Source organism: Scleropages formosus, chromosome 15 (assembly GCF_900964775.1).
Source record: "Scleropages formosus chromosome 15, fSclFor1.1, whole genome shotgun sequence".
NCBI classification, from domain to species: domain Eukaryota; kingdom Metazoa; phylum Chordata; class Actinopteri; order Osteoglossiformes; family Osteoglossidae; genus Scleropages; species Scleropages formosus.
Window position 1 is genome coordinate 1024415 of NC_041820.1, and position 16147 is coordinate 1040561.

General features: G+C 46.2%; 1 protein-coding gene and 1 long non-coding RNA gene across 3 annotated transcripts in view; one reads left to right on the plus strand and one right to left on the minus strand.

Annotated features, from left to right (window-relative positions):
* On the plus strand, window positions 1-9325 carry LOC108922801 (uncharacterized). Its single transcript, XR_001965166.1, has 5 exons — window positions 1-159; window positions 1849-1968; window positions 2120-2175; window positions 2515-2584; window positions 9299-9325. It is a non-coding gene; the product is annotated as an uncharacterized LOC108922801 (long non-coding RNA).
* Window positions 5212-16147, minus strand: part of asap3 (ArfGAP with SH3 domain, ankyrin repeat and PH domain 3) — a 22877-nt gene continuing 11941 nt past the window's right edge. The window contains exons 8-26 of one of the 2 annotated variants that reach the window (XM_029258356.1): window positions 15954-16029; window positions 13679-13765; window positions 13377-13486; window positions 12643-12712; window positions 12435-12522; window positions 11964-12012; window positions 11056-11222; window positions 10796-10929; window positions 10604-10695; window positions 9738-9918; window positions 9546-9631; window positions 9327-9439; window positions 9138-9205; window positions 8550-8657; window positions 8220-8424; window positions 7882-8089; window positions 7234-7411; window positions 6663-6785; window positions 5212-6499 (exon numbers count right to left, since the gene is read on the minus strand). In XM_029258356.1, the coding sequence (XP_029114189.1) occupies window positions 6425-6499; window positions 6663-6785; window positions 7234-7411; window positions 7882-8089; window positions 8220-8424; window positions 8550-8657; window positions 9138-9205; window positions 9327-9439; window positions 9546-9631; window positions 9738-9918; window positions 10604-10695; window positions 10796-10929; window positions 11056-11222; window positions 11964-12012; window positions 12435-12522; window positions 12643-12712; window positions 13377-13486; window positions 13679-13765; window positions 15954-16029 (2218 nt within the window). In that variant the 3' untranslated portion in view covers window positions 5212-6424. Of the gene's footprint in view, window positions 6500-6662; window positions 6786-7233; window positions 7412-7881; window positions 8090-8219; window positions 8425-8549; window positions 8658-9137; window positions 9206-9326; window positions 9443-9545; window positions 9632-9737; window positions 9919-10603; window positions 10696-10795; window positions 10930-11055; window positions 11223-11963; window positions 12013-12434; window positions 12523-12642; window positions 12713-13376; window positions 13487-13678; window positions 13766-15953; window positions 16030-16147 lie in introns of both variants that reach the window. The other variant, XM_029258355.1, reaches the window with a different exon arrangement.

Here is a 16147-nt window from a genome sequence, read left to right on the forward strand (position 1 = left end):
CAATGTGACGGACGAGGACAAGGATGGGGACCGCTGTGGTGACGCTTCCCTCTGCAAAGTGGGGACAGGATGATGTCGAAGTGAAACCCTCACCATGTAGTCCAGCAGTGAACCGCAACACCTTTCTACTCGTCCCAAGGAACTTGCAGAGACACAAAGGTGTGATGCAGTTAGACTTTATTTAAACAATCATGTATATTTCGAGCAGTATGTTCACACGCATGATCCGCTGAGCTCATTTGTGACATCCGATGAGGTCACTTTGGCATCGGGATATTTGTCCACCCAGTGCTTACACTGAGCTGGAGGCGACACCTTTACATATCCTTTACGCAGCTGTACAAAGAAACGGGGGCAAAGTTAGTGGCGTCGTCATAATTGTTAGTTAAAGGTTAGTGGTATCATCCATCTGATACATCATAACTGCTCTCACTAGTGTGAGCTCAGTGTTTGGCACTGAGGGAAACAGTAGATTTCTAGCAGCAGGTCAGAAACTTAAACTTTTAACATTTACACCCTTTATTCTACTGCAGGTTGCTGCGTTATCAACACATGGGGCAGGTGCGGTAATATTTCTACATGCATAACATTATTTTATAGCCCTGCGACATAAAAGTGCACATTAGAGACCAAAAAAAGTTTTGCTGTTGGGTGAAATATATGGCCGTCTGTGTGCGAAACGACAGAAATGGTTACCAGGCAGGACACTCGTCCCTTCTCTCCGTAGCGGATGTAGGTGGCTGTGTGTTCGCAGTTGTTGGTGAGCCGGTTCAGCTCCCCACAGCACATTTGTGGTTTCTTGTTGTCCTCACACTCCTTCAGTCTTTTCTTCATTTCGTCCACGTTGACCGTAATGGAATGATCTTGATAATTATCTAGTGTGGATATTTGGTCAGGGCGCATTATGCTTGTCTTGCACCCGTTGACTGTGGAAAATGAAAACGTCACAAAACAAAATGTTGTAACTATTAATGCATGTGCCATGATATACAGTAATTATTAAATGTCTTTTCTCTAAGACTTAGTAAGAGTAGTCAGCTTAGACTGGCTTCTCAACCAGATTCCCCCCCGTCCAGTATGACCGCACACAGGGGTTCATGTGTCTGTCAGCATGTCCACCAATGTCCTAAACAGGGGCCTCAACCACCTGCATGACCAGTATGTTTACTTTAGGGTATCAATGGCAATAACTTCACTTGGCCTTACACGTGTTGTGGAAGATCAACTCGTTGCCTTCCTTATCTCGTAGTCCACGACCAATTCCATAGTGTTCTGGAAATCGAATTATGTCTCCAAATTTGTACTGTAAAAAAAATCAAGGATATAAAATACAGGTACAGTGTGGTGTGAGAAGGTAGCGTACAGAAATACATTTTAGCACAGCTCCCAGGTGATTCTCCTTCTTTGCCCCAGAATACATCATTACGGTTTCTTAGAGCAGTTAAAACTTAAAGATGGTGTAAATCATGGTCAGAATGGCACAGGCAGCTCAGATGTGACATGTCTTTCACTGAAGCATCCAGTAAAAATTACCCTACACTATAAATGGGTAAATCAATGTCAGTCCCTGAAGAAAAGCATGGGCTAAAATGAATGGATGTCAGATAGATGGATAAATATCAAAAAAGGCTGAGTCAATGAACTAATTTTGCACATTATGACAGAGTTATGACTAAATGGATGTAGAGTTGCAGTGCTTGGCACCACCTGCATCTCCATGGTCATTTTGATCCTGAAAGAAACAGGTATTTTGAGTTCTTCCTTGAGCTTTAAAAAGATGTTTGTGTTCTGATGAAGTATTTTACCTTGGTTTGAGCTGCTGGGTTTGACCATACACCTCCCCACCAGGCTGTGTGAAAGAGGAGTAAGAGGATGAGGATGCTCTGCACCTTCACCATGTTGTCCCTGTGGTTGGGAAAGAGAACAGCTGGAGCTCAGACTCTGCGGTGAACTGGGCTCAATCTGCAGGTACCACAGTAGCAAGGATATTAACCTAATGTGAGACGTGTGAACAGCTCATCTCGACGTTTCAGCTCGTCGAGGTCGTAACAGATTCCTGGTGACCTTAAGTGTTGCAGAAGGAAGTAAAATTACTATCTTTACATGCATCTCTGCCCAGATTCCAGTGAAATTGGGGCCTTACCCCTGTGGAGGAGAAGGAGGTGAACAGGAAAGGTGTGTGAACAGACCCATGTTTACAGTAAGGTGTTTCACTAAGACACCTGGGCCAAAGGGCACCGCTGAATAAAGAATTTTAGTAGTAATTCCATGCAAGGATCAGCTAATGGCTAATAAACGTTTGAAATATCATCTTGCAGAATGAAACATTTACAGAAAAAGTTACTCTCAGCATAATTATCCCAAACCTGGTAAATTGAGCTGCTAACAGGTTAGGGGAAAACTGTTAATTAAAATATTAATATACATTTTGAACGACAGGGTGCCCTACACTTTTTGTCAGCAAAATTCCTCAATGTATTAATGAGATTTCCACCAACCTTTTGACTGCTTTAGAAGACCGCCGAAGAGTAAAGGAGCAGGACGGGCTCTCTGACTTGTTCAGGACGACCTGCTCTGTCCCCAGGTGCGTTTGTGGGGGTTTTTTTTTAAATGCCTCCTCTGTCAGGTAGCAGCCAATGGGTTCTCCTGAGCATCAGCGCAACCTCCATGTGCTTTGTCAAACACATGATACTTTGAATAATGTTTGAATATTATAACAATGACGCTACCTTGGAAACCATCCCAACTGTGAGGACCAGATAAGATGGATCAAAAAGTGCCTTTGTCTCTCCAGTTCATACAGAAAATGGAAAAATTGTTATTGTGGCATCATATTATTATTATTGTTGTCACCAATTGAACTTTTAATTTAAATATCAGTTTTTTGATTTGTGTAAGTTTCAGCCAAAACCCTATGGTCTGTGTTACTGATTTAAAAACTTAATGATTAGATCTGGATGTTTGAATCTTCCCCTATATAGAATCTTTCAGAAATTGAAATGGAGAAGGTTTTATGTAAATATTTTGAGAGGGGAAAAGTGAGTTTACATTATAAATTGTGTATTAGTTCCTCCCACGTCGGTTGATGTTTTGGGCAACGAGTGTTCTCCAGTGGGCTTTGTTGGCAAGAATGATCTCTGCATTTGTCCATTTAACGTTCGTGGTCTTTTCTCGAAAAGGTGGAACATCGCGCTTTCCCTTTGGCAGCACCCATCCCATCACCACCTTTGGAAGTCGCAAAATGTGGCCTGCTAGTCGCATTCGTTGTTCAGCAAGTGTCTTCTAGCCGCAGCTGACCACTATGTTGTAACCTCTCTTCATTTGTAATCTGGTCGTGGTAGGAGATAACCTAGAACTTGATGTGAACTGTGTTGGTGAAATATGTTCAGTGTGGGCTATTCTTTTCGTAATCTTCCAGGTTTCACTGGCGTAGATGGCTGTTGGGATCACGATGCTGTTGTACAGTCTGATCTTGATGTTTGTGTTAATGGTTCATGATGGCTCTCTGATCAGTCTTTTACAGAACCACTCCTGCAATGTATTGCAAATGTTAATATGTGTCTCAAAAAAAAAAAAAAAAAACTAAGGTAATTGGGAATTGGCGATATTCTGGCAAAGTTTTATGCAGCAACTTGCGTGATGAACATCAGTGCATATGGTGAAGGAAACTAGCTGTACTTAAGGGTCACACATCTGCAGCTATGTTTCTTTCTCCTAATGTAATGAGAGATTTTATTTTTTATGAGATGTGTGTCGCTTTGGAGAAAAGCATCTACTAAATGAATAAATGTAAATGTAATGGAGGAACAAGACCAAGTACACTGCATCCGCTGAAATACTGATGCTTTCCCAATCAGACACCAGACGTCAGGTTCGGTTTTGCCATCCTTTGTGATAATGCTGCCAAGATGGGTGAATTCATTCACTTCTTGAACCAACTGCTGTGCAGTGGTGACGTCTGTTTTTGACCGCTGGTTTATCTTCATCGCTTTGGTCTCGTCAGTGCTGATATGCAGGCTGATTCCCCCCCCCGCCTCACACTCAAGATGTGTGGTTGTGCGTTGTAAGCTTGGTTTGGACGCTGCTAGTAAAGCCACAGCATCTGTGAAATCCAGATCCATGAGCCGAGTTTGGTTTTTCATTAGAGTGGCTGCGCATGCACCCATTTCTATTTTCTTCATCATCTTTGCTAATAGGAAGGGTGAGAGGATACAACCTTGTCATACTCCAGTCTCAATACTGAAGTAGTCTCTGATAGCACTGTCTGTCTTAGTGCAGCAGCTTGAGTTTGCATAAAGATCTTTGAAGATGTTTATATAGTGCTGCAGCATGCCATAAGAAACCAGTCTTCTAGAGTGAGTCTCTGTGGATGCTGTCAGAGGCCTTTTTGAAGTCGATAAAATTCGGGTATCAGCGTTTGGAACTTGATGCATTCCTCGAAGATGGTCCACAGCGTAAAGATCTGTTCAATGCATGACCGACCCCCTCGAAATCCTTCCTGCTGTTGATCATGTCCCATAGGCCCTGATGCAAAATACTTTGCCTGGAACTGAGAGCAGTGTGTGATACCTCTCTAGTTATTGCAGTCCATACTTTGCCTTTCTTTGGGAGTTTGATTATCACACCTTTTTTCCAGTCAGCCCTCACTCGCTCTGTCTGCAATATTTCAACAGTTCTGGTGCAGACTGGTCGAGACCTTTGCTGTTCTTTAAGGCTTTCACTGCCCTTATTGTCTCAACTTTAATGGTGCCCATGGTGACATCTAATGGTACTGTAGGGGTCATGCTATCAGTCATATGTTGCTGTAGGTGCTGGCTGCTTTAGAGTTTCTCTGAAGTGCTCAACCCACCTCTCAGCTTGCTCTTTACTAAGGAGGACCAGGCCATTTTTGTCCTTGATTAGAATGTTTGAGTTGTTTTAACATGTTAGAAAATTGTGTATATATACACACATAGTATTTTCAGAAAGTATTGGCCTTCATCTGTTCATATTTATGTTGCAGCTTTACAATTTTCCCCTTCATCAATCTACTCTGACAAAGCAAAAACAGGATTTGTCATATTTGCAAATTTTAAAAAATCAATTATCACATTGACATAAGTATTTAGACACTTGAAATGCATCCCATTTCTATTGATCTCAGATGTTTCTATACTTTGGAGTCCACCTGTGTTGAATTCATATTTCACTTATTCAAATATATTTCTAGACATGGCATTGTGCTGGTATTAAAGTAGTTTACCAGGGTGTCACTTTGTAATTTTTACATTTCCTGTGCATCCTGTACAAGTTGAACAGCATACTGATATGTCCAGGTGCTACTAATGTACATTATACTTGATGTGAATAAGATCATACAACTGTCACCTATAATTTGAATTTCTCCCCCACAGCAGTGCAAACAGAAATCTTGTGACAACAGGAGAGATCCCTGGCTCCACAGGTCACCTCAGCTGAACAATTAGTTCTCTAGTGCAGCAGAACATACTCCCCTAGCAAAGTCAAATGTAGCACAATGGTTTTGCAGCAGGCTATGATCTTATCAGCAACTCAGCAGTACCCTACTGTGTGTCTACACCATCCAGTTGGTTGGTCAGCAATGTGGAATAACAGCACCAGAAAGAATGCAGTAAAAATATTTAGACATTTTATTTACACCTGAGGCCAATTTTATGTTAACACAATTCAATGAAACAAACCAAAACATTACAGCTTCAGCTACAAATACTTAAACAGGTTATTGAAAATGTGAGAGTGGAATGGAAGGTTACTGATGTCTGGGGTTTAGGGCCTTGCACTGTTTGACAGGAAGCTAGAGTCCCTCTTGCCCCAGCCCTGTCTCACACATGTTCCTGTGAATACACATTAAAACTGTTTCCTGGGCTCCACAAGACCTTGCATGCTCACTAAACTGCTTCCCACAAGCACTTTACACTCCGTTTCTACCATCCCTCTTCCACTTTCCTTCTCCTGTCTGAACTCCTGTGACGGACACTCAGCCCTTCGGTCAAAACACGGTGCTTCAGTGGTCCTTCCCGCAAGTTCAGGGCTCGTGCCCACTTTCCCTGTTGCTGCAATAAATCCCAGTGTCAGTTCTGCCATAGGTAGCAGCCCCAGGTTCCTTCCAGAATATTGTCCAGTTAAAACCAAGGTGAGGCATCATTTAGGCTGAGTCAGAATGGTCACTGATTGAAGGGTACAGCAGCAGCCCATGGTAGAAGCCACCAGCAGGTTGCTGCCCAGTGGGGATCTTCTTCATGAGGACAGGATCAGCCCTTTAACAAAGGGGGCAGAGCCCAACACATGGGATCCTGCAGGCAATCCATGAGCAGGACAGCACCCTTCTTGCACATTAACAGCTTGTGAGGAACCTGCTGTCAGACCAAGGCATTAAGTAGGTGTGTGGGGTATAGCTCCTCAGGAGTCAGTCTGCTAGCTTGAGCACGTAGTTGACAGGGAAGGAGCCCGAGCGGTAGGGGTCTCCCTCGATGTGGCCCACCTAGAGAGGAAAACGGAGCTCAGGCCACAGATCAGCTGCAATGGCATGTAATAAGACATGCAATAGCAGTGAGTGAAGAACATGTTTGCAGCTCTAATGTGACCATGAGAAACGAATTTGTCGTCATTCATTTTTTCAGCCGCCTGAGGGAGGGCCCACTCACCCACCAATGGGGATCGTCAGCAACCGTTACGATAATGACCTCATCTTTGTAGAAGGCCAACTGGTCAGAGCCGACCGCCCTGCAGTCCACCAGCGCCTGCACTCGTTTCGGCCTGGGCTTCACCTAGGGGAGGCGCCTTTCGTAATGAGTCACCACAGAACTTTGTGCCACTTTTACTATATGTTGTACCACACAACCTCAGGCCTTCTTGCCACAAAAAATAAGGCAGAGATATTAATTTTCATTGACTTAATTTGCAAACTCATTTCTTTATCTAGACACTGCAAGGTTTTTACATTTATTAAGCAGATGCTTTTCTCTAAAGCAATTTCCAGTGACCTCTATGTAGTGTTATCAGTCCACACCTTATTCACCAGAGTGACTTACACTACTAGATACACTACTTACAATGGGTCACTCACACACTCAAGGTTAACCTGAACAGCATGTCTTTGGACTGTTAGAGGAAACCCACACTGACATGGGGAGAACATGGCTGAGGGGGAATCAAACCCATGTCCTCGTGCACCACCAATTTTTTGATAATGTGACCATGCTCTTCCACACTAACCACAGGATTCCTGCGCAGACGTGGAACAGGTAGGGTGGCGGGGGAGGACGCTGGTGGGGAGCTTCCTGGTTGGCTGTTGGACAGCTCGTCCTGCACACTGCCACAGGTCGGTGAGACCACGGAGCACTTGCCCTGACCGCCACTGCTGGTCCGGCGGTAGGAGGTGATTTTTCCGGAACTGCACTTGGCAAGAGCACGGAAGACAGAAGTCCAGCAACATATGACCTTGAGGCCAACTCATAACCTCCTGATTCTGTAAGGTGAATTTGAAGCTAAGCTTTAAAAAAAGGGCCGACAGTATAATATTTTTTCTATTTTAATGTGTTGCAGTACTTTTTCCTTAGATAAGTGATGTGGTAAATTTGGATTTAACTTTTCCCCATAAGAAATAATTTCAAAGTGACATAAGTAAATTTACTTTATATATACACACTGTAAACCTGCCAAAAAATAGATAGCAATAGCATCACCACTGGTGGGCAACAGGACAAGTTGAGCCAATTGCCACAAAATACTGCATACAGACTGAAAACAAACAAGTTCTGACTTGTACAGAATCACTTTTCAGGAGAACAGGATGAGTAAGAGGGTGGGAAAGGAGGGTATGGCAGATTGAAATTCCTCATAAATGTAAATCGTGTACTGTACCTAACTGGACCCAGATTTTGTCCTTCCCAACACACTGTCTGTCTGTGTGCCACCTTTGCACCTAGCGGTGGGGACAGCCGCCTGTGGGTGGCTTGTCTGTCCTGCAGCAGGGAAGGGGGGCTGTGGCGATGGGATGAAGGGTTTGAAGAGTGCCGCACTGGCGGATTGCCCTCATGGGGGCACATGGATATCTGGGGGTCTGATCGCCCTGCAGGGTAGGAAGCAGAGAGAGATTAGCAGGAACCAAGCAGAAATGGCGCTTGACCCGAAGACCCTCTGACTGCACTGGGGTGGATGTCTGTGCGCTCATGTCTCAGATTCGAGTCCCGAGCTCCTACCTCTCTGGATGGCCTTGGCCGGAAGGGGAGGTGGCATGGTGCCTGAGGGGGCGCTGTTGGCAGGAGGGTTGCAGTAGAGGAACTCCACATTCTCATAGGTCTTGTTGGCGATGTTGGTTTTGCCAAAGCCCCACTGTGAAGAGGATGTGCCATTTCCTCCGGCAGGGGGCACTGTTGAGCGCATGGCCCTGGACAAGGGGCTGACCTGTGATGAGAGAGATCGGGTCCATGGGGCAGGGTGAAAAGAGCCCACTAGCAGGTGGCCTAAGGAGCTAACCAGTACTATAGTACAAAAACAATAAAATGTGCTTAGCCTTCTCCAGGTCTTACCCTCTCGTCCAGATCGTCCTCGCTGTCGTACAGGAACTCCTGCGGTGTCTCCCATGTGTACTCCACATGGATCTGGGAGTTGAACTTCCCACTCTGGGCCAGTTCCAACTGCATAGTGAGGGTGTCAAACACAGGAACACCACGGTAAAAGTTACACAACTGACAGCAAAGTCTGTAAAAATATGAATTATTATTCCTGCACGAAGGGATCTCCATCTTGTGTGTATGTATAAACACGCAAAGAGACGTCTACCATCAATATAACTCGTTACTGATATGTAATGACCGAAAATCATCCTGCTGTTGTTGCCTGTGAGAATTAGCACTTAAGTGCCCAGCAGTATGTGAGATCTCCTTTGCCCCAGTGGTTGATTGGGGATTGTTTCGTCGCTCTCACAACGCAGGACATGTCTCAACTGTCTCCGGAGGGAAACGGCTTAAGAGCCCCATCAAAAGTGTGTCTCAGCGGGGATTATAAGGGACAGAGACAGCAAACAAACGTTTAACTGAGGCTCTAAGAAAAGGAAGCTTTGAGATAAAGCTGAAGAGGAAAGGGAGGTGTCTTCACCAGGTCAAGTTTACCCTCACCAGCTCTGCACATGACATGTGCTGCAGTCTCCTGGCGATGTCCAGGGCGGTCTCTCCATTCTGGTTCGCTGCAGGGAAAGGAAACCGTTCACCTTGACAGGCAGGTAACATACGGTGTTGCACAATAATGACGGGAGTGTGTCCCTGTACTGTCTCCACAGGCGCACACACCCAGAGCAGCAGGCCCACCTGTACTGAGGACAGCCTTCCCTTTCAGCAGCAGTTTGACACACTCAGGTTTGTTGTAGATGGCGCTGTAGTGCAGGGCTGTGTTTCCCTCTTGTGTCTTCTTCTCCAAGCAGCTGCTGTGGGGACATTTCCCATGAGCCCTCAGTTACGGAGACATCACAGGGGAGAAAGAGCTGTCTGGTCAGCCGCAGAAGGGGGCACCAGGGAGTCACCACTCACCCATTCTGCGTGAGGAAGTCTACCAGGCCCAAGGAGCTTCTCTCCGCCAGCCGTACAGCCAGGTGAAGGGCTGTTTCCTGCAGGTCCTGAGTGGGAAGGATTTATCCTTGAGCATCATCAACATGCTGCATTCATGCTGCTTAAAGTTTTCACTTTACAAACCCATCCCACTTGCTTAGACCCTGTGCTCACCTGTGCCTCTGGCACAGCTGCCGGCTTGGCCAGGTCCTCCCCTTCAGCGAAGAGCTGCAGCAGTGCGGTGAGGTCGCGCGCCTTCACGGCATCGTACACTCGATATAGGTCACCATCCTGCTTGTGCAGGACATAGCGCCGCTCAGCGTACTTGGCCATGATGTACTCTTTCCTGGCGCTCCTGGAACAGCCAGCAGCACGTTTACCACAACTGCACTCCGTGACGTTCAACTTCCAAGTGAACCAAAAATCTCCAGCAAGATGCATACGAGTGGAAGATGTATTGTAAAAAAACACACAAAATCATACCTGAAAAAAGGTACTTAACCTGAACGGCTTCTCTGAAATACCCAGCTTGAATTAATTATTTAGGTGATGCTTTTTTTTTTTTTTTTTTTTAACAGAGCCATTAAAAATTACTTAGCCATTTATAAAGCATTGTCATTTTCACTGGGGGCACTGGTAGCATAGTGGTCAGAACAGCTGCCCTTAGAAATAAAGGTTGCCAGTCGAACCCCCACCTCCACCTGTAGTACCCACCATAAATTTGTCCAGCAAAATTACTCAGCTGTGTAAATGGGTAAATAAGTACCTTAATATTGCAATTCACTTTGGAGAAAATTGTCAGCTAAGTGAATGTAAATATATCAGTTGAGGGTAAGTGCTTTGATCAAGGCTACTACAGTGAGAGGTGGGATTTGAACCTGGAATGTAGGACTGCAAGTCACCAGCTACTATCCAGGATCTATGAGCTACATTAGTTGTTCTAGGTCTCGGGTCCTGTTAAACAAACCTTACAGAGAGGAGCTGCTGAACAGTCCTGCTCAAGCACTCAGTCATTATTCAGGCATCTTTGGTGAACTCACATGTCACTGTTCGGCAGGGGCTTGACCAAATCGTTGGGAAGGCCGGCCTCCATGATGTCATTGAACCTGGTGTTGCCGATGCTCACGGCAAGCTTGCAAGAGATGGAGTCAAAGGTTAGAGGTCAGGCCAAAGGAGACTATCAACACAAAGAGAAGAGGACAGGGGGCATGTGGTCGGTGGGTTCAACACACCAGCAGCTCTGAAGTGCTGAGCATGTCCAAGGTCAAGGACTGGATACGTGAGTAGTGGACCCCCAGCTCTCGATGGATTCCGGAGCATTCTATACAGGTGAGGATCCCCAGGTTTGTGGAGAGCCAAGTGGGGTCTGTATACAAACAGGAGGGACCCAGGTTTACTAAAGTCCTACAAGCCTGCATGTTCGTATCAAAATGTACTTTCAGGGAACATAAGGCCAACTCCACAGGGTCTCGGTGCTCCTATCCTAGCCCACCTGGGGCGCCGCAGTCACAGCAGGCCTCGTTGCCAGGCATGTTCCGTAGGCCAGCAATGATGGCGCGGGCCAGTTCCTGCAGGCTGCTGTCCTGGAACTGTGTCTGGTCCCCACCAAGGGCTGCGTTCAAGGCCTCCTCCTTACTGTTCTGGAGCACCGACACCCAGCTGTGGGAAATCACGGTACACATGATACTCGCACCCTAAACACTAAATTCTCAGTGTGACAAAATACAGCAGGAGGAAGAGAGGCCACAGCTCAATACTGCTTCCAAACCTCTACTATTAATGTCCAAAATAGCAAAGACTCTGTTTAATTTTTTTCCCCAATGTAATTTTCCTTCAAACAAAAAAGTGGTTTTAAGCCCCTGTCTCTACAGACAGCAGCAGCGGTAAAGCTCTTCTGGACACACTCCCTGTTGGCCCAAGAGACAGAGTACAGAAGTCTGGCCTCAGCCAACTGTAGATTTAATTCTGGGGGGAAATTTAGGTCTGTTGTATTATTTTAAATAGTCTTAGTGGAAACGGTCTCCATTTGCCCCACAGTCCTCACCACCAGTTTCCGTGCAATTTTCCCAGAATAGGTCTTTCCCCAGAATCAAGCCGAGTCCACAGCTACATCTGCAGCCCTGTCCCCAGAAAGCCCTGAGTCAGCTGTGAACCAAATGCTGGAAGATTGGAAGCCAGGGGTTAGGGTGGGAGGGAGAGAGGGAGGTGGGGGTGCTACCATTGGAGGGGGCCTAGGAAGGAGCCTGCAATTAAACAATGAAAAATGTAGAGAAGTGCGCACGCAGAATCTCAAGCAGTTCCCAAAAGATGAGCTCACATTGTTTGCATTTAATACGGGCGAAACTTGACATGCAGAAGAGTTAGGGCACAACAGCACAGGACAGATTCTGATTGGCTTACATCATACACTCCTGTTCATCCTCGGCCTGGAAGTGGTAGGTCCGATTGTCTGCAGTGGGGGGTTGAGGGGTAGGACAGATGACACACACACATTCCAGGGCAACAGAGGAAAAACATGATTTGCAGGAACACACATCATGTATACCTGCTTTCCATTATATACAAATACACACCGCTTTGGCAGTGCATCACAACCAGTAATTGACCAAATTCCTGCACACTAACTCATGGGCTTTGGAGTAATAAATACCAGCATGAAAGAACTCACACAGCAGCCAATCTGAAGCAGTCAGGTGAAGCTATTAAAAACAGGACTCTTCCCAGGTAGCTAAACTTCTCATCTACGCGCGTGCGAGGACACACGGACACACACGTTGACGTTACCAAAAACCGTGTACAGACATGCCAAAACTATGGGGCTACACGACACTGCCAGTCAGAACAGTTGTGGAAGGTCAGAGGTGAACATACGTGTAACCAGGTCAAAGGTCCTCTTCTCCTCAGGGTTGGGTCGCACCTGACAGGTCAGCAGGTTGAGCTTGGCGGGAGGCCTGTTAATCTGAGGGTGGAGCACAGAGCCCAGGTTCAGACATCCATCAAGACTGACAGTTCTTGTATTGGGATATCTTTTGTGTGGAGGTGCAGGTGGGCAGGTGAGAGGGTATAGGTGAGGTCTCACCGTGCTGTGAGAGATGGTCAAACACCCATACTTGACCCCACACTTTCTTTTCTGCCACACTTTCCTAATCCTGTTAAGGAGATAGGACAATATAAATGCTTTTATTCTCATACAATTATTCCACCAGGAAGGCGTAGTGAGTCGAGCCATTGGCTTCCTACGAAGATTTCTCCTCCTGCCGCTGAAGTAATGCAGTAAAAATTTTCCCACTGCATAAATGGACAAATCAGTGGAAGTAACAACACTGTAAACAGCTTTGGAGAAAAGGTGTCAGATGACAAAGGGGTTAATGAAAAAATTGCAGATATTTCAATCTCTAATGTGCATTAATCATTTCAAACATTTGGAAAACCGTTACATGAGGAAAGTAATTCTAGCGACCAACAGTGACACTCGAGCTGAACGCAGACACACCCTGAAGACAGTGGCCACCTACACACACCTGATAGCACACATTTCTGACATCGGCACCCATCCAGCAGGCCGTCCTTCCCGTCTCAACCCTCTGAGTAACATGCAGGAGGCGGAAGAAGTAGTTCTGCAGAGCCAAACTCCAACAACAAGGAACAGATGTGTACAACTGAACCCGACACCCACCTCACAGTATAACCAAAGGACCTAAACTCCCCACTCCCTGGGAACCACAGTGACCACGAGATCGATCCCAGTAGTAATCGCAAGGTACCCTTCCTGTGCACCTCACAGGCGGGTCCTCAGTGGCACAAGACACTCACCCGTCACTCTTCTTCAGCAGGAAGCCAGACTTCTCTGTGCCGTACTTCTTGTTTCCCTGAGGCTGATGGATACTATAGCCATTCCCAGAGTTCTTCCTGTTCAGATTGTCCTATGGATTAAGGTGGACAGCTTCACTTAAGGAGAAATCTTGTGAATACTCTGACAACCTGCACGTTTCCGACTTGACAGTTGTGGTTACATTTGTGCTGGGTCAGCTGATCATGAATAATTGATTGGGCGCACACTTGTGTGACTGACTGAAGGACAACTCTTGGCTAATTTTAGCTGTAGACAGGCCCACCTCCTTTCCATCCACCTGCAGCAGCGTGCGGAGGGATCCACGCAGCTGAGACAGCCGGCGAAGGTCCTCGTCCTGCTCCTGGCGCACCTGCAGAATTCCCAACACACAGTCGCTGTGTCATACCAACGCCCAAGTTCAGACCAAGCCATCAGCATTAGTCCTACGGCCCAGAAAAGCACTGCAGCCTCAGTGACAGAACAGAGCGTCCATCAGCCACCGTTCCCCGGAGGAGCAGCTAAGGGTGGCTGGTGGTGTGGCTAAGGGAAGCTGGAGTAGCAGGTCCCAGCCTTCGACACCTCCCTACACAGTGTATTTTACATTTACACTGTCATAGAAGTCTCATAGAAAATGGTGTGTTCATTACATTAATAGAAAGAGTGATGCAGATGTGTGATTCTAAAGTAGTTACTTTCCACCATACGAACCAATGTACATTGAACCGAATTATTCAATTACATTTATTCATTTAGCAGACGCTTTTGTCCAAAGCAACGTACATCTCAGCAAAAGTACAATTTATGCATTACATTAAGAGACATAGCTGCAGACATGAAAGTCTCAAGTAAATGACTTCATAGTTGTAGAGCATGAACATTTACACATTAGATGAACTTAAGAGATCATGTGAGAAGTGAGTCCGGAAGAGGTGAGTTTTAAGACCCTTCTTACCTGTAGACAGAGATTCAGCAGTTCTGAGTGAGAGGGGAGGGTTGTTCCACCACATCGGTGCCAGAACTGAAAGCCTTTTTGCTTTTGGACTTTTTGTGCGTGGGGCCACGAGGTGGGCAGAGGTGAAGGAGTATAGGGATGGGGTTGGGGTGTAGTGGATGATCAGGTCACCATTTTTGCACGAGGGGAGGGGGAAGTCAGAGACCACCTTGGCTCAGAAAACCAACTGCAGCTCAGAAACTGGGTCACAAGCTCAGAGCCCATTGCCTCTCAACAATCATGTGTACTCAGACAATGAAGAACGTTTCGTAAACAAGGATGTCCCGACAAACCTTCCAGAGTTCACTGGTCAAGCCTGAATGCACACACTGATTTACTGTGTTTACATTGTCCTGCTGGACAGAAAGGCAGCAATAGAAAATAGGAGAAAACAAGTTCAGGCAGGGAAGAAGTTTCCTGCTCTCAGGTTGAGTCTCCAAACCAGTTTCGCTACCACAGGAGTCGTGTCACTGTCACAGGGGCAGCCTGCCTGAGCTTGCCTACTAAAACCCAGCAGAGGCACACACACAACTGCCCCACACGAGGTCCTTTTCATCGCTGGTTTACAACTGAGATTTGGATGATAAGCCTCACCAATGCGGAGCGGACCCCTGCTAATCCTAGCAGTGCAGAACCTGTTGAGCAACTTCGGCCAATTCCCATTTCTCTGGGCGTGACTTATAAGGTAGTTATTTGGTTACCCTGGCAACAAGTGGTCGGGGCATGGCCTCTAAATGTTTTCTGATGGCTTCATTGTGGGATTTCAGAAGAAAGGTAGGGGTCAGAGGTCAGGCTCCGTGCAAGGAGATCAAAGAGTGGGAGCTTGGCAGATTCAGAGTATGGGGGTGGCTGCGATTTGGGTTTCTTTCCTGGGGACATTTGGACCGTGCTGTAGTCTTTGCTTTACAGCTCCTCTGGGTTTTCATGTGCTTTATCTTTTTATTGAGTCTGTGTTGGGGCCCTCATTGAGAATGACTAACTTCCAAGGCGCTGAAAACATCTGAGTAAGAGCTGATAGCACAGCGGTCCTGCTGAGGGACCTTCTGTTTAGAGATAAACCCAGAACAGGAATGCAAACAATCCCCTTTCCCCTGGGGTCCTCCATTTCTTTGTTTTCACATCAGAGATTAGCATGTTCTTCAAAAACCAATGTAGTTAAATCATCCTTCTTGTTTTAGATGTAACTTAGCATCTTCAGAAAAGGGTAATTACAAAGCAGTATTTTCAACCTCCCAGAAATTAACAACTGATAACGCATAGGGTCCGCCAACACACACCCACAAACAAACGGGTACAGACCGAACACAGACGTGCACACACTTTAACTCAGGAAAGCATGAATGGGCTGACAAAGGATGTTTCATGTCAAGGCATCAAACTATGCCACCTACTGCATATGCAGATATAATCCATTGTTGTGTGTCTGCCCATTTTGAGCACATAAACTGCAAAAAACAGGCTGGTAAGAAACCCCCCACCTGAAGAATCACACCACATCCAATAAGACCGTACAGATGACAGTGGCCGCTGTTGGCACTTTCACATCGCACAGCGGACCTGTCCTTACCGTGTGCACTGATGCAGCCAGCTTCTCCACAAAGGGGGCGAGGTGCTCCGCAGCTTTCAGACCATCCTGGAAGAAACTGATGGCAGACAGTCATAAAATTCCACTCGTTCATTCAGCCTTGTTGACATCCCTGAGCATCGAAGAAAAGCACACATGGCTCTGAACAAAGAATGACTTCAACTGTGTGTTTTTAC